The following is an 18900-nucleotide window of genomic DNA, read 5'->3' on the forward strand; positions in this document are numbered from 1 at the left end:
CAACGACGTCACAAACGAGAACGGATGTGCGTCACGAATTCCGTGACCCCAACGGCATCTCGTTAGCGATGTCGTTGCATGTAAAGCGGTCTTAACTGTCCCTGTATACATAGATAAACAGATCTTTAGATAAAAGCATTTCTAAAGATCTTTTATCTTATGCTAATGAGCACGGGGGCTAGTCCCAAGGGTGTCATATCCCCGACTAGTTCGTCCTCTTAGCATGTTAGAACGCCCACAGGGGCGTACTAACATGCTATTCAGTGCAGCGTCACCAGCGGTGCCACATGGACCTGTGTTCCCTGTGACCGCACTTCTTAATATCCTGGGCACTTCCGGTCATGCGCAGTAGACTTCTATGAAGCCGGGATGCGTACATGCAGCTTCATACTGCGCATGACCGGAAGTGCCTGGCATTTAAAAGCTTTGTCACTACGGACGCTAGTGACGCTGCATTGAATAGCATGTTAGTACTGCAACAGCGTGTCCCTCCCTGGCCTATGTGTCTGGACTTTAATGTAATCATGCCTAGGTAAACATCTAGTGGGCGACTGTGTCTTTGTTCTTCTCCACATGGGACTCATACAACACAAGCCTGTAGTTTCTGGAAACTTCTCCATATAAAGCCACATACTCTAAAGTGGGTGTGAACCCTTTACCATCCAGGGGGTGGATCTAAGGAAAGGTGGAAGAATCAGCCACATGTTTTGTTAGTTAGTTGATGCTGTGTCTGGTGAAGGGCTAGGATCTGTTGCTGAGGCCAGGTCCTGGTGCCCATGTATGGACTATTGAACATTGAAGATCGGTTGGCACATGGGATTGTGTGGTCTCGGCCACGCTGCTAGATTTAAGGAACTCATCTAAGGACTGTTGTTGCATTTTCCTTGGCGCCCCCGGATCTGATTCCTTTGTATGGACTCATTGTGGACTCTAAAGAACCATTGTGATATTGGATATTCTATGCTCCCTGCCTCAATAAAACTTGTTGGATTGTTCATTGGCCTGGTGTCCCTTACTGCTCTGTCGCATACCCCGTCACAAGTACGCCCCTGTGGGTCAATTAGAGGGCGGATTAGTCATTAGCAGAAGATAAAAGATCTTTAGAAACACTTTTTTAAAAGATCTCTTTCTCTATGCTAGTGTATAAAGGGATGGTTAGGCAGGTTAGGTTTTATTTAATTGTTTTGTGTTCTAGTGGTCCATTAAGATTATGTGACTGATATTTACTAAAATGACGGTTGCTCTCATTTCAGAATTTTTGGAAAACTAGGACTGCTCTAAGGCCGGGGCCACACGGGGGACTACTGCGATCCTCGCATGACACTCGGCTCACGCTGGCAGCACAGTGGGAGCGGAGTGTCATGCGAGTATCATGCAATCGGACCACAGCCGCGGAGGACGCATCGGCACTGAGGAGGGGTGGGTTGGCTCTGAGGAGAGGCGGGCCGGTGCTGCGGAGGGGAGGGAGGGATTTATCTCCCTCTCCCCTCCGTTGCCGGCTATTGCCATTCTCGCTGTGCACTCGCATTACACCGGTGTACTGTGAGTGCAGTGCGATTTTTCTCTCGCCCCATATACTTGAATGGGTGCGAGAGAAACAAGGATCGCATTGCACCAGCAGCATGCTGCGACTATTTTCTCGGTCCAATTAGGGCTGAGAAAATAATCGCTCGTGGGTGCTGGCACATAGGCTAATATTGGTCCGAGTGGAATACGATGTTTTATCGCATTCCATTCACTCTGATTTTCATGCCGTGTGTCTTAGGCCTAAGGGATGGCCTAATATGCTTATTGCTTGTCAATCTATATATCCCCAGAAGAGACTTATTTGGTATCTCTTCTCCCTTAATTGTACCTAATGTGCCTATCAGTATTGTTTGATCGGATTCGGGAGTCTGGTATTATGTTGGTATTAAAAATACTCATCAATCTGCATCATAATACCAGACTCCCGAATCCGATCAAACAATACTGACATGCACTGGAAATTTAGGGTGAAGGTGGTGGTTTCTTTGTGAGGGTGAATTTACAGTCAGCCGATATGGAACAAGGGCATCAACTGATATAGGGTATAACCTCTGCTGACAGGCAGGGATTTATGGAGAGATTGCATTTCTCCTGCTGGCTGATACATTTTTGGTGGCATATACCATTTAATCGGCTGGCAACTCAGAGCACTAAAGCAATAAGCAGAGCACTCAGAGCAATAAAACAGCATTTATTGTAAATTTGTAGTAGAACACAAATAGTTGATATCTGTATCTTTTATTTTAAATATACCTAATAAAATATATATTTTAGTGTTTTTTTGTTATGTTTTTTTTTTTTTGCTTTATTTGATCCCTATCAATATATTTTTGATTAGTCTACTTCAGATGTGAAAGTAAAACCTGCATCTCTTAACAGATCTAAACTGCAATACATGACACTACAAAACACCTGGCTATTACCAACCGGCAGTCCCATAGAGAGTAGACGAGCTGAAGCGTGCATGATCGACCCCTGCTCTATTCCCATGGTGTTCTGCAGGACCCCGTTTTCAGTAGAAGAGCAGACGTGTCCATGAGCGACCCCTGCTCTATTCACATTCTGTTCTACAGGACCCAGTTTTTGGTAAGGCTAGTTTCACACTTGCGTTGAACGGTATCCGTTGCATTGCGATGTGTAACGGATGCAACGGATGTGTTGCATATAGTGGTACAACGGATTTAACGGATGCTCCAAAACAACGCAATTCGTTTTGTTTTTTTTTTACAGTTTTACCAGCGGCAGACTATTGTGAACGATCAGCTGATCGCTCCCTGCAGCCGGCCGCCGGGTGATCAGCTGATCGCTCCCTGCAGCCGGCCGCCGGGTAATCAGCTGATCGCTCCCTGCAGCCGACCGCCGGGTGATCAGCTGAGCGCTGTCACTTGCCGGCTGCCGGGTGATCAGCTGATCGCTCCCTGCAGCCGGCCGCCGGGTGATCAGCTGATCGCTCCCTGCAGCCGGCCACCGGGTGATCAGCTGATCGCTCCCTGCAGCCGGCCGCCGGGTGATCAGCTGATCGCTCCCTGCAGCCGGCCGCCGGGTGATCAGCTGATCGCTCCCTGCAGCCGGCCGCCGGGTGATCAGCTGATTGCTCCCGGACGCCGGGTGATCAGCTGATCGCTCCCTGCAGCCGACCGCCGGGTGATCAGCTGAGCGCTGTCACTTGCCGGCTGCCGGGTGATCAGCTGATCGCTCCCTGCAGCCGGCCGCCGGGTGATCAGCTGATCGCTCCCTGCAGCCGGCCGCCGGGTGATCAGCTGATCGCTCCCAGTAGCCGGCCGCTGGGTGATCAGCTGATCGCTCCCGGCCGCCGGGTGATCAGCTGATCGCTCCCTGCAGCCGACCGCCGGTGATCAGCTGATCGCTCCCAGTAGCCGGCCGCCAGGTGATCAGCTGATCGCTCCCGGCCGCCGGGTGATCAGCTGATCGCTCCCTGCAGCCGACCGCTGGGTGATCAGCTGAGCGCTGTCACTTGCCGGTGCCCGGGCATGCGAGCGGGCGGGCGCTCAGCTGAGCGCTGTCGCTTGCCGACGGCCGGGCGCTCAGCTGAACGTTCGGCCACCACGAGCTAAAATAGAGTTTGATTTAAAAAAAAAAAAAAAAAAAAAAAAGAGCATGCGCAGTCAAATCCAGAGGATTCCGCTGCTCAAAACAACGTTACATGCTGCGTTCCTCCCGCTGGGCGGAAGCAACGGAGCGTCGCCCAGCGGAAGCAACGCAGGTCCTTTTGGTACAATCCGTCAACCATACAAGTCTATGGGAAACAGCGGAATCCGTTAACGGATTCCGCTGTTTTCCAAAAGAGCGGATTGTAACGGAAGGAAAACAACGCAAGTGTGAAAGTACCCTAAAAGAGCAGAAGTGTACATGAATCATCTATCCTGCTTTAGTCACACGGGGTTCTGCCGGACCCAGTTTTTGGGATTACTGGGGTCCCAGCTAACTCTCCATATGCTACCTATAAAAGAGGGTAATGTAAAAAAAAACCATATCTTTTGTAATCATGTTTAATGTAGTTTCTAAAGATAGAAAATTAGATTATATTTGGGTTTTCAAACAATTTTTAAATAAATAATTGCTGCATTGAACTAAAACATCTCAACTATTTAGAAAAAGTTTATATGTAAAAACTGTCCAATCTAACAAGTAAATTAGGTAGAGATGAAATCATAGCTACAATCACAAGTTAAAAACCACACTGAATGAAAATAGTTGTCTCATACAATAAATTGCTGCATTTAAGCCTCTTTAATAATTCTGAAATTTACATATACTTAAAATAATGTTCAGCAATGAAGTAGTGATGGAAGCAACACACAAAAGTATGATCTAATTTTCAATCGAAGGATGTAATTCTTACTTTTAGCATTGTTGATATATAGAAGTTATGGAATTTTGGGAAAAGGAAAGTAATTATTTCCTCAATATATAATTTTGTTCATTTAAAATAAAAATCTTGACTGTGTCGTTCTCCAGATGACCGTCATAGATATAAAATCAGTTTGTGCCATTCTCCAGATGACCATCTGTGCTAGCAACATTCGAAACTTGGAGCCATCACTACATTTTTATTCCGAAGTTATATAGGAGCTCCTGTTATACTGGTTAAAAAAGAATATATCTGTTCAGGGTTTAAAGGGTACCTTGCTGACACAGTGATCACCAGGACCCTTCACCTTTATCCAGTAGCTAGAGTTCTCGCCAAATTATAATCTACAGCACAAATCTATACTGTTTTGGATCGTGCTCCCTCAGACGACTCACAAACACCTGTTAACATTTTTTGACAATAGCTATTGTTTTTTTTTTATAATTTTTTTTAAAAAGTAATTAAATTAAGTAACAGTTTAGGAAGTTAACTAATATTCTATTACAGTTTATAAAGCATTCCACCACTTGGACATAAGACATCAGATTAGAAGTATTCACTGTACCTGATTCTTTCTTCTTCTGCTTTCTGAAGAGTCTGGTCTCGATATAGGACCTCCAGAATCCTTTCTCTCTCAAGCTCCTTGAGAAAGCTCAGATTGAAATCAACAGCCATCTTCTCAGAAGCCCTAAGATTTCTTCTCCTGCCTTCTATTCCCAGAACTCCAGGACTTCTTTCTTGGATTATCTTCTCGCTTAATGTTTCATTGACTTTGGAGACAGTAGAACATCTGCTGGGTAGACCAATATACAAAATGACTTCAATGAAGGCAAGATAAATTAATCTAACAACTCTGTCACATGGGATGACACCAGAGTGGCCTACAGCACTAATTATCTGTCCCTTCTAGCATTATATTTAGGTCTTTAAATAATATGAACTAAAGCAGGTGTTTTCAGCCAAACGCCAAGTATATTCTGTAATTCAGAAAGAGAATATGATGAGCTTTTCAGTGCGGAGAAGAAAGCACAGTAGTTTCATGTTGTTAACTTGAATGTATTTCTGGTCTTAAATTGAGCTACATAATGCAGCTGTGGGAAACATAACCACTTATTCCTGATAATATGCCAAGAATATAATGATATAATGTGTTAGCAGCTAAGTGGAGCCATTCACTAGACACAGCTTGCAGACCAACTGAAAAGGATTTGCTTTCAACAGTCTGCGCCATAAAAGTGAGAAGTCAATCCCCTCCAGCACTGACTGTGCAGATCCAAGGCTGTTCAGCAGCTAGTGTTATTGATTATACTATACAAGACAAGCAAATATATTGTTGTGTAGAACTGCATTGTAGATATAACAATCTTCAATATGATTGTGTGTATGCAAAATTATAGGATTTTCATCAACTCATCCAATCAAGATCGCTTCAGAATTCTTTTTACATAGAACTTTTTTGATCTTAAAGAGCACCTGTGACATGCCACAGATTTCTCAATAATAGTGAGTAGCACAATATACCCATCATTGTAATTATGGAATACTTTATACAGTAGAAGGCCAAATTTGGGTTATTGGATATGGACTCATATGTTGAACCTTAACTCTATCATGAACTTTTAGATGTATATTGTTAAAAAGGACCTGTCACATGCTTCAAAAATAATTATAGGGAATCAATCACCAGGATTTTCGTATATAACCTAAAGCCAGTGCTATACTAGCACTATCAGGCTATTTCTATACATACCTGTACTGGGCAACTTGAATGTTTAGGTTTTCAAATCCAAAAAAGTAAAGTTTATAAAATTAGCTGCTTGTTGAGTGGCAGTTGCAATGGAGAAGATTATATTCATAGTTATTCCCTCCCTCTGTTAGAATTAGCATAAGTATTATACAAACGATTCACTTTGTCTGTTGCAGGACCTGTGTGAGGTCACACCCATGTGACCAGAAGGGGCGTGGCCCTCAGACAACAAAGCTGGATACCAGGTCAGATGGGTATGACCTCACACAGGTCCTGCAACAGACAAAGTGAATCGTTTGTATAATACTTATGCTAATTCTAACAGAGGGAGGGGATAACTATGAATATATTATCTGCTCCATTGCAGCTATCACTCAACAAGCAGCTAATTTTATAAACTTTACTTTTTTGGATTTGAAAACCTAAACATCTGACCTGACCACTAATGGTATGTAGATATCAGCCTGATAGTGCCAGTATAGCACTGACTTTAGGTTATATACAAAAATCCTGGTGATTGGTTCCCTTTAAGTACCTTGTAAAAATCTCTGGGTTCCACTGATGCAATCACGTTTTTTCATTTTGTTTTGCATCATTCCATTGCAGATATATTCATATTTCCATTAGGAGCACATTATGTAAAATCTCCACCTGTAGTTCAACTGGGTGTTTATCAGAGTCTTCTTTAGGTCTGCCTCCTTTCACCCCTCATTCCAAGATGCTGCCATTCACAGCTCAGCAGCATCTAAGACTGCTCTACTGCCATATCAGATGCTACCGAGCGGTGATTGGCAGTATCTTGACAGATGGATTGAAAGTGTACGCCCCCTGAGAAGATTCTGAAGAAACGCTCAGTTGGATTAAAAGCAGAGATTTCACATAATGTGCTCCAAAATCAACAAATGTATATATCTCTCAAGTGCAGCAACGCAACACAAGCCTTGGGTGTTACTGCCTTTCTCCATTGGGATGTTATACTTTGCTTGCTTGGGAGTTATTGTTGATCTACCAGGATCCCGCCGTTAGACTGACATAATATTTAGCTCTAAGTAGCTGGTTACCCTTGCTACAGCCATGGTTGTTACTGCCTTCTCTCTAGAGAGCCGCTATACTTAGTTTACTTAGGGATTATTGTTGTTTTATATATTTTCCACAAGCTTGCTATTCCTTGGGATGATCAGGGTTATCATTTCCTTTACAGCTTTACGCTTTGGCTTTTCTAGTATTTGTATATGGGTTTGGGTTTTTTTGTACAGCTGGATCTTTTTGTTTCAGGGGATTTTTCTTTTGTACATGTATTTGTATGCACATTTTGCTCTATGCTTATTGATTACATAATTTGGGTGTTGTGGTGTTTGGATTTATTATGGGCTCTTGTCCCAAAAACTGGTTTTAATTGTTTTTAATAACCTTTTGCATTAAATAATTTGTATTTTATTATTGTTTTGTATAGTGTAGCACAGATTTTTAGGGCCCCTTGCCAGTCTTCCCAAAAAAGTCTTTTGAAATCTTTTTCCTACTTGTTATAATTAATAGTTCTGAATAGATCGAAAGTCTATATTGTCTAATATAAATTTTGTTTTCAAGAAGTTAAAAGGGAGAAATATTCTTATCTTCAATAATAGTCTGAGGTTTGATACCATTTTTCTTCCAGTTTTTAGATTTAAAATGAGATATGAACATATTGAAGACTTCAATAGAATACCCTTTTTGAAGCCAATAGGGGTAGATTTTAATGACTTGAACAGAGATTTACAGGCGTGTATTGAAGCAACCATAGTTGGTGACTTTGGTAAAGGTAGACTCTTATCCAATAAATGGGCTAAGATTAGGGGATTTAAAGGAATGTTCTTGTTAAATTTTTTTTCTAGGAGTGACCAACTGGAATTGGCATTGGAAGTAATCCAATGAAAGTTTTGTTTTATCAAAGATGTAAGATAGTAACTAGAAATATTTGGCACTCCCAGGTTTCCATTTAATTTCCTTTTTTTGAATAATTTTAACATTTGCTAAAAAACATTGGCAAAATAGACATGGTTTCTGTCTGTTTTGCTTAATCTGGGCCAGGATGTCTTGCCCATCATTAATGGAACAATAAATTCTGAATTGTATCAGACAATGCTAAGCTAAAGGAAAATATTAAAGGCATCTGTCCATGAGCTGAATTTCAAGAGAACTGTCACAAATCCGCTGTTCACTATGTCCTAAGGACACAATGAGTGACACCTCAGTCACCCAATAGTTGGCAGGGGCATGGGTTGTTAGTATTGTGAATGGGACAATCCAGTTGCCCAACCAGGGGGACTAGGACATGCTGACTATCTTCATGCTATTCAGGATTGCCCAGCAGCCCAATCAGGCCAGGTTTGTGCTTCTGTGTCCTGCTGTTCTGATCTTTTGCTGCCTGACTTCAGACCTTGCCTTTGACTTTTTGTTTGCCTAGCCCCTCTTGTCTCGATCCGTTACCATTTTAGACTTCTGACCTCGGACTGTGACCCAATTTCTTTTTTGTCTTGCTCCTCGGCTTTTGACATACACTTCTTGACTTCTCTGCCTCACGCCTTGTGCGTGAGTAGTGACTATAGCCAGTGTCACAAGAACATTAATCATGCAGCAAGACAATGACATAAATTCACAAAATTTGTTCTACAAACTAATGGTTAAAGAAGAATAAAAGTTTTTGAATGACAAAGTCTAAATCCTAACCTTATCTTAAAAAATTGTTGTGAAAAGACTTGGAGCGAGCAGTACATGAGATAGAACTCATCAACATAATAGAGTTGAAGCTATGTTTTAGGGAGATAGGGAGGAATACCCTAAAACTCCTCCAAGCTGGTGTGAAGGGCTTATCAACATTAAGTAGTGTTATCACTTTGACCGCATGGTGAACCGCACAAAAAATAAATTAAAAACAATAACTGAATTCCTGTTTTTTATTCATTTTGCATCTAAAAATTCAGAATCAAAAAAATATTGCAAATCCCAAAATGGTACTTAGAAAAATCTTCAAATCATTGCACAAAAATTAAAATCTTGTACAGCGCGGTTTGCCAAAAAATAAAAAAGTTGCAGTTCTCACAATATTGTGACAAAAGAACTATTTACTATAAAGAATTTTTGCTGTGTGAAAGTAGCAAAACATCGAAATAAAAAATCATATAAATCTGATATCAGTGAACCGTGCAAAAATAAGAACTATTCTTGCACTGCTGTCCATTTGATTATTTTACCTTCCAAAAAGCAGTATAAGACTGGGTTCGCATTTAACGTGTGCTCTCTGCTAAGTACTTAATTGCGGTTTCCGTGTAAATCCCCAAAACCACAATTCAGACGAAACCCCTGACAAAATCACTCACTATAATGAGGCAGATGGAGCTACTTTGGACTTTGTCTGGCCTCTGTTCTGGTGGCGTCCCATCATTTTAAAAGTCGTTTTAGAGCACAAGGTGGACAACCACAAAAGTGTACATGCCTTATATATTGCATACCACCAGAACAGACACCAAAGGGAGACTAAAGTGTCTCCATCTACCTTATTAGTTAATGGTTCCATCCAGAGCATCGTCTAAATCGCATTTTAGGATGATTTACATGGACATCCCAATACAAGTGCTCAGCACAGAACATAAGACAGGAGTCCAAACTAAACCAATATTGATAGTGTATACTAAGAAAAGGATAATTTTAAAGCATTGGAAAAATCCGTTTTATATCTGTAACCAGGAAAGACCAATTTAAAACAGAACATTAGACTTCTGATCATGGTAAAACAAAATGATTTATGTGCAGTTGGTTGTACTTTGAGAATATTTACTGAAGGAAAGCCATGTGACCACAGCATTAACTAAATTCTTTATAAAGTGGCATTGATACTGCCTTGTAGCCAAGGCAAAACTCATTGTCTATGTTGTTTACATTCTATTCATTATAACCAGAAAATTTTAAGTTCTAGCAGGACAGTCCTCCCTTCCTACAGGTGGTTCAAAGTGCAGAAAGGGTGGCAATACAGGACATTCCAACTGCAGCGGTCACGTGGCTAAGTGCTATGGGTTGGACAAAAACCTGATGATCTACCCCTCAAAAAAATGTCACCACAAAACTCTATGGATTAGAATCAATCTGCTTCAAATATGGTGCTCAACAGTCAGCCCTTTGGGCTGGATGGTAGCATACAAGTGATTGAAGAGCAAAGGCAGATTTTAAATAATAAGGACTAGGACAATGCAAGAAGGGGAAAACCACATGGGGGCCCAAATGCTCATGTAGTCCATAATAAAAAAAAGGGCTACCTCAGATGCAAAGAATTTGATACTACTGCTAGAATGTGGAACGTAAGAGGGATGAATATTGGATGGCTGTATATTATGGTAATGGAAAGAGCGAGTGTGGACCAAGTAGAAGTTAGTGAACTGCATTGGATTAATTCTGGGGACTTCATCTCAGATGACTACACCATTTATAACTCAGGCTAGGAAAACAAAAAGGAGAAAGGAAGTTGCTATAGTGGCTAAAAAAGATATTACAAGATGTGCATAGAAACCCCAGTATATCAATGATAGGATCGAAGTGAGTAAGAGGTTCAACCTGGACAGCCAGGAGGAAGAGGCCTCAGACAAATTGTGAGCAGAGATCAAAGGAACCATCACTGAAACTGCTCAAGAGCATACATGCATACAAGAATCCAATATGTGGTGGGAATTGATTAACTGCATCCACCCTTGAAATTCATAGCAAGACGAGAGAGGCCAAGGCTTAATACTGGTTGAATGAGGCAAGGTGACTAAATGTCAACTTCCAAAGATAAAACAAATTCACTGCACTCATAGGTTATGATGTAAATAAAGTGAAAACGTTTATTTAAGCGACTGTGAGATAATTCCCGACATTTCGACCCATCTGGGTCTTAAGGCCCAGTCACACACAACGACTTACCAGCGATCCCGAAAACGATGCGATCTGATAGGGATCGCTGGTAAGTCGCTGTGAGGTCGCTGGTGAGTTGTCACACAGTCAGACCTTACCAACGATGCAGGAACGATACAGGTCGCAGTAGCGACCTGTATAACGATCTCAGCAGTCACTGTGACCCTGTCACACAGTGTCAAACACAGCGATGTGTCCTGCCCAGCAGGACATCGCCTTTGAAGAAAATGGCCTGGACCATTCTGCAACGACTAGCGATCTCACAGCAGGGGCCTGATCGCTGGTAGATGTCACACGTAACGAGATCGCTAACGGGATCGCTACTGCGTCACAGAAACCGTGACTCAACAGCGCTCTCGCTAGCGATCTCGTTATGTGTGACGGTACCTTTAGTCAAGAGTCGCATGAAGCTGAGTGGCTGGAGTATGGAAATTAAATGTGCAATAGCATTGATGTATATACAAGAGTGCCTTGAGGATAATGGTACTTGGTTTGCAAGTGCTGCAGCGCTGATGCGGTTTGAAATGTGGGATACAGTGCGATCCAAGTATGGAAATACAAAATGGTTCAAGATCAAAAATGGCACAGGACAAGGATGCATCCTTTCTTTTCAATCTTTATGCAGAAGTAATCAAAAGGCTCGACTTAAAAAAAAAAAAACCATTAGAAACTTAAACTATGCAGATGATACAATCCTGGATTGCAGAAAGTTATAAGGTAGTGAAGAAACTGAACCTAAAATTGAGAGGAAAAAAAAAAGGAATTTTCCTGAACACCAGACTGGGATGATCAAAATTATGACTACTACCACTAAGAAAGTCCAAAAAAGATCAACAATAGAGAAATAGAAGTGATGGACAACCTCGTTTTTATTTGGTTCCCAATTAATTACAGTTGCGGTTTGACAAAAGAAATCAAACTTTGATTAGCAATGAGAGACAGGCAGCCATGGTGAGCATGGACCAATTATGGACGTGCAAGGATATCTATCGGCTGTGGGATGTGATGTGGACACTCAAGCAGAGAAAAGAAAGATTGATGCCTTTGAACTGTTGTGCTGCAGAAGACTTCTACATATTCCCAGGATCAGTAAGGAATAAGTTTACCAACAAAGATGTTTTTGATAATATAAACCCAGAATTGTCCCTGAAAGGCCAGCACACTAGAAGGAAAATTAACTATTTTGGACATGTAATAGGTGAAAATTCATTTACAAAAGGAGATACTACTCCAAATAGTCAGTGGTAAAAAAAAATAAATGGGAGACCAAAGGCCCATTGGCTGAATACCATCAAGAATAACACTGTAATAATTATCAAGAAATTAAAAGAAGGGGTGGAAAACAGTAAAGCACAAGAAGTGCTCTTTATAGTAGCCAAGGTTGGCTATAACTGAATGGATAGAATTAAACCAGTTTATAGCCTGTTCTTTATAACTAGAACATTATGTAATCATGGCCTTAAGTGTTGCAAAAAAATAAGTATTTCTACAAGAAAATGCTTTCAATTACATATGTTTTGTTATATATGTTTATTTGTTTTGTGTTTATTGGAACACAAAAACATGGAAAAAAAAGCAAATTGGACATAATTTCACACAAAATACTGTAAATGAACCAAACAAAATTGTTGGCACCTTTCCAAAAATTTAAGTAAACAAATTTGTTTCAACCATGTGATGCGCCTACAAACTCACCTATGACAAGTAACAGGTGTGGGCAATATGAAAATCACACTTGAAAACAGATAAAAAAAGGGGATGTTGATTCCCTCTTTGCATTGTGTGTCTGTATGTGCCATATTAAGCATAAAGAACAGCAAGAGAGCTGTCTAAGCACTTGAGAACCAAAATTGTGGCAAAATATCAACAATCTTAAGGTTACAAGCCCATATACAGAGATCTTTATGTTTCTTTGTCCATGATGCACAACATAAGACATTTAGAACCCCTGGCACTCTAGTTCATTTCCTTGGACATGGATGGCAGAGAAAAATTGATGAAAGGTTGCAACGCAGGATAGTCCAGATGGTGAATAAGCAGCCCCAATCAAGTTCCAAATAAATTCAAGCTGTCCTGCAGGCTCAGGGTGCCTCAGTGTAAGAGCAAGCTATCCATTGATATTTGATTGAAATGAAACGCTATGCAGAAGACCCAGGAGTACCTCACTGCTGACACAGACCCATAAAAAGCTAGATTGCAGTTTGCTAACACATACATGAGGAAGCCAAAATCCTTCTGAGAAAGTATCTTGTGAAGAGATGACACCAAGATAGAGCTTTTTGGTAAAGCACATCATTCTAAGGTTTACCGAAAACAGAATGATTCCTACAAAGAAAAGAACACAGTACCTACAGTCAAATATGGTGGAGATTGAAAAATGTTTTGGGGTGATTTTGCTGCCTCTGGGATTGATTGCCTTTACTGGGTATAAGGCATCATGAAATCTGAAAACTACTAAAATATTTTGGGTCACAATGTAGGGCCTAGTGTCAGACACTTGTTTTGCATCCTAGATCCTGGGTCTTCTAGCAAGACAATGACCCACAAACATATTTCAAGAAGCACCCAGAAATGGATGGAAAAAGTGCTGGAGAGTTCTGAAGTGGCCAGCAATGAGTCTGGATCTTAATCCCATGAACACTTGTGGAGACATCTAAAAATTGCTGTTGTTGGGAGAAGGCGCCTTCAAATATGAGAGATCGGGAGCAGTTTGCAAAATAAGAGTGGTCCAAAATTCCAGTTGAGAGGTGTAAGAATTTTCTGGGAGAAATACTTCATTTTCTAGAACAATTTTAAGGATGCCAACATTTTCGGCTATGACTGTCACTTAAGTATTAACACATGATAGGAGAACTAGGACAGTAGTGTTTCCTGCTACACAAAAGAGAAAATGTGGGTGACCCGATAACATAATATAGCTATTATGGAGTTAATAGAAAATCTTGACAACCAGAACAGCCATTTCAGTACAATCTGCCTTTTTCCTATTTCACTGAAACTTGATGACCTGATAATACAGGTTTTGCAAGTGCAGCACATTTCCTTTGGCATATACAGCTTGTGGTGGCCAGAACAGTACGTTTCAGTGAATAATGCCTATACTGGTTGATGATATCTATATAACAAACATGGTGTACGACAACATTTTAAAGATCTTCTATGTTTTTTAAACATATTGATAAATCTGTGAACATACTGTATGTATTAGCATGAAATTACAGAAGCAAAAAGTTCCATTAATTATTCAGACTTCTAATGGTTAATCTACAACAATCTGCATTCTGTGCTGTAGAGATAAGAGGCTGTAAATGATGGCTCTGCTGTTGGATATCCTGTGAGATGGGATCACATACATAAATAATAGTTTATCAGTTAGAATGTGGCAGGATGCTATATTCTATAAAAAGCTGTCAAGCCTTCCTATCTGCACAAGATATCAGATCACTTGCGTTTTCATTTTTTTCCGACCAGATTGCAAGAGTAAAGGGGGCTTTACACGCAACGACATCGCTAACGAGATATCGCTGGGGTCACGGAATTCGTGACGCACATCCGGCCTTGTTAGCGACGCCGTTGCGTGTGACACGTACGAGCGACCGCTAACGATCTCACTTACCTCAAATATCGTTGATCGTTGACACGTCGTTCATTTTCCAAATGTCGTTGAACTTCTGGGACACAGGTTGTTTGTCGTTCCTGAGGCAGCACACATCGCTACGTGTGACACCCCGGGAACGACGAACAACAGTGATCCTGCATCCTCTGGCAACGAGGTGGGAGTGTCGATAATGCGGCTGCTCTCCGACCCTCCGCTTCTATTGGTGGGCCGCTGTGTGATGTCGCTGTGATGCCACACGAACCTCCCCCTTAGAAAAGAGGTTGTTCGCTGGCCACAGTGACGTCGTTAGTAAGGTATGTGCGTGTGACGCGCAGTACCGATATTGTCCGTCATGGGCAGCGATTTGCCCGTGACGCACAAACGACGGGGGCGGGCGCGATCGCTAGCGATGTTGCAGCCTGTAAAGCGGCCTTAAGACAATATTATATAATAGTTTTTAAAAAGATGGAATTTGATTGAAAAGAGGAAGGTTTTTCAAATATACACATTTTGACAGTGCCATTAATTTCAGTCATTACATTAGCAACCTCCCAACTTTTGAAGAACAGAAAGAAGAACAAATCATGCATCGCATGCAGCGTGCCAAGGCAAATTGTGATCATACCCCTATCCAAAACCAGAAAGTTCAGCTGCATCTTTCCATGAAATCGCATACACTTTGCTTGGACAGTTAAACGCAGCAGAAAAAGCACAACATTTACGCTACATGTGAACACAGACCAAATGTCCAAGCAAAGTGGATGAGACATGAATTGAAAGCTTTTAAAATGCAGTAAAAACCAGAATTCATATCTGCAACAAATGTATTAAATATCAGGGAAAACGCATAAAAATTTCAGGAAACACACAAATAATCAGAGAAGATTGTTATTTTGTTGTGTGGTGTGGACACCTGTAGAAAAAATACAGCATTTACATTATGTGAGAACAATGCCTCAGCGTTACTTTATTACATTTTTTTAATGGGTTTAATAAAGAAAAATAATCAATCACACAATTTTTACGCCAGTTACCGATCTCCATAAATAATATGATTGCAGTGTTGTGAAGTTCTTCAATACAGGGACACCAAATATTTCCCTGTTAGAGGATTGTGAAGTTTATTATTTTTTTAAGAAAAAAGGAAATTAAGAATGACATTCATTCTAATTGTTTTATTATTTTTAATCACATTATTAGAAAAAAAAATCTTTTATTCTCCCTCTTGAATCAGCACATAGAGATGTACTGCTCTGTACAATGGATATCTATGTCCAGTGCAATTTGCCTGTATATTTAGTGGCTTCAATGAAGCTTCAAATATAGAAAATCCTCTTTATGATATCAGCAGAGACTGTGGCTAAAGGCTGCTTTACACCAGACAATCTATCGTGCGATAGATTGTCGGGGTCACGGTTTTGGTGACGCACATCCGGCATCGCTGGCGATGCCGGCCTGTGTGACACCTCCTAGCGACGTAGTATCGCTCACAAATCGTGAGTCGTGTACTGGTTGCTAGGTTCCATAATATCGGTTCTGATATCGGTTGTTCATCGTTCCCGTGGCATCACACGTCGCTCCGTGTGACACCACGAGAGTGATGAACATCGCGTACCTGCCTCCCGCGTCAGCCGCCGGCTCTATGTGGAAGGAAGGAGGTGGGCGGGATGTTTACATCCTGCTCATCTCCGCCCCTCCGCTTCTATTGGCCGGCGGCCGTGTGACGTTGCTGTGACGCCGAACGTCCCTCCCACTCCAGGAAGTGGACGTTCACCGCCCACAGCGTGGTCGCACGAGAGGTAAGTATGTGTGACAGGGGTTACCGACTTTGTGGGCCACGGGCAGCGATTTGCCCGTGACGCAAAAAGGACGGGGGCGGGTACGATCGATTGTGAAATCGCACAATCGGTCGTACCATGTAAAGCAGCCTTAAGGGTATGGTTCCATTTGCGCATAGCATCCAATTCGAGAGCAATGGAACCAATATGCTAATGACCCTCTACTGTGGATGTCAGCCGAGGGTTATGCGACTGTGATGCGATCGAGTCACAGCTGCGGAGAAGGGGGAAAAGCATTTTCTCCCCAACTCCTACGCTGCCTGTCTCTGCGTATATCGCACTGTACTCGGATTACATGCAAGTGCAGTGCGATGTTTCACATGCTCCCGTAGAGTTGTATGGGGATGTGTGAGCCGAGACTCGCTGCCAAATGCACCATGCTGCGATTCATTCCGCAGGCCGCTATGGCATGTGAAATCATTCGCAAAGGAACACAGCCCCATAGTTCAGCACTAAAATGAGAGCAATCTGATGTTTTATCGGATTGCACTAATCCATGCAAAACGCAAGTGAAACCGAACCCTTAAAGTCAACCTGTCAGGTGCAATATGCACCCAGAACCACGAGCAGTTCTAGGTGTATATTGCTAATCTCTGCCTAATTGTCCCTGTATCTTGTAGCATAGATAAAGAGATCTTTAGAAAAAGTATTTCTAAAGATTCTATATAATATCTAATGAGGCCAGTGACTAGTCACAAGGGCGTTACTTCCCCTGACTAGTCCGCCCACTTAACATTGTAGCAAGCATGCTACTCAATGAAGCATCACCAGCAGTGACGTGCATACCTGTGTCCACTGTCTTCGCTGTTCAGAAGTCCTCAGCACTTCCGGTCATGCACAGTATGAAGCTGGGTGTACGCATCTCGGCTTCAGCGAGGTCTATTGCACATGACTGGAAGTGCCGGGGACATCTGAACAGCAGACACAGGTACGCACGTCATTGCTGGTGATGCTGCATTGAGCCACATGTTAGCACGCCCCTGTGGGCATGCTACCATGCTAAGAGGACGGACTAGTCCGGGGAAATAATGCCCTAGCAACTAGCCGCTGTGCTCATTAGCATATGATAAAAAGATTTTTAGAAATACATTTTCTAAAGATTTCTTTTTCCATGCTAGTGTATACAGGGACGGTTAGGCAGGGATTAGTAATATGCATCCTGAACTGCTCGTGGGTCTGGGTGAATATTGCTTCATAAGGCTTCTGATTTTTCTTTAAAATTACCCTTAAGGGTGCTTTACACGCTGCGACATCGCTAACAATATATCGTCGGAGTCACGGTTTGTGACGCACATCCGGTGTCGTTAGCGACATCGCAGCCTGTGACAGCTAGGAGCGATGATCAACGATCGCAAAAACGTCAAAAATCGTTGATCGTTGACACGTCACTCCTTTTCAGAATATCGTTGGTGGTTCATGCCGCTGGTTGTTCGTCGTTCCTGCGGCATCACACATCGCTATGTGTGACACTGCAGGAACGACGAACATCTCCTTACCTGCGTCCACCGGCAATGGGGAAGGAGGTGGGCGGCATGTTCCGGCCGCTCATCTCCGCCCCTTCTCTGCTATTGGGCAGCCATTTTGTGACGCTGCTGTGACGCCGAACGCACCTCCCCCTTGAAGGAGGGATTGTTCAGCAGCAACAGCGACGTCGCTGAACAGGTATGTGCGTGTGACATTGTCGTAGCGATATTATTTGCTATGGCAGCGATCACCACATATCGCACGAACGATGGGGGCGGGTGCTATCGCACGCGACATCGCTAGCAATCGCTAGTGATGTCATAGCGTGTCTCATCTGATTATAGCAGAAACATGAGCACACAATTTATTTTCACACAATTATTTTTTCTGTCAATGGGAAAAAAGTCACTTGATTGCGTAGGGTGCCAGAAGGCGGTAGTCATGGGCAAGGTGCTGCTCCATAATACTCTGGAACTCCTCATTAGATTCAGGTCCCTGATCATATGTGCATTATGGTGTGAGTGGTGCGGTACTCACTTGCAGGCTACAGGCCTTTGTTAAGTGCAACTCTTCCACTTCAGAAGTCACTGCTCATGAATCGGGGACACCCAGTTCATTCCACAGTCGAAAACTTTACTTAACAGTCTGTATTCATCATACTACTACATATAATAGCGGGCACAACATTTTCCATTACTTTTTTCTATACTATAGTATGCCTCCAGATTTCCCTTCTGTTCTGTGCTTTCACTACTTCTGTCTGTCCCAGGCATTCCCAGCCCAATCCCGCAGTGCCTCCGACGTCCATAGTTTCTCCCACCTGCGAGGAATATATCCATGTCTATATTCCTCTGACAGGAATGGGTTAAAGTGCTCTCTATAGCACCTAGTATGAGCCTAAGGCTCCAGACGTTTTTAACCCCTTCACGAC

General features: G+C 42.2%; 1 protein-coding gene across 2 annotated transcripts in view; it reads right to left on the reverse strand.

Annotated features, from left to right (window-relative positions):
• Window positions 1-18900, reverse strand: part of SYTL3 (synaptotagmin like 3) — a 232743-nt gene that overhangs the window by 143389 nt on the left and 70454 nt on the right. Inside the window, exon 2 of one of the 2 annotated variants that reach the window (XM_075338237.1) lies at window positions 4965-5189. In XM_075338237.1, the coding sequence (XP_075194352.1) occupies window positions 4965-5074 (110 nt within the window). In that variant the 5' untranslated portion in view covers window positions 5075-5189. Of the gene's footprint in view, window positions 1-4964; window positions 5193-18900 lie in introns of both variants that reach the window. The other variant, XM_075338238.1, reaches the window with a different exon arrangement.

Source organism: Anomaloglossus baeobatrachus, chromosome 3 (genome assembly GCF_048569485.1).
Source record: "Anomaloglossus baeobatrachus isolate aAnoBae1 chromosome 3, aAnoBae1.hap1, whole genome shotgun sequence".
NCBI lineage: Eukaryota > Metazoa > Chordata > Amphibia > Anura > Aromobatidae > Anomaloglossus > Anomaloglossus baeobatrachus.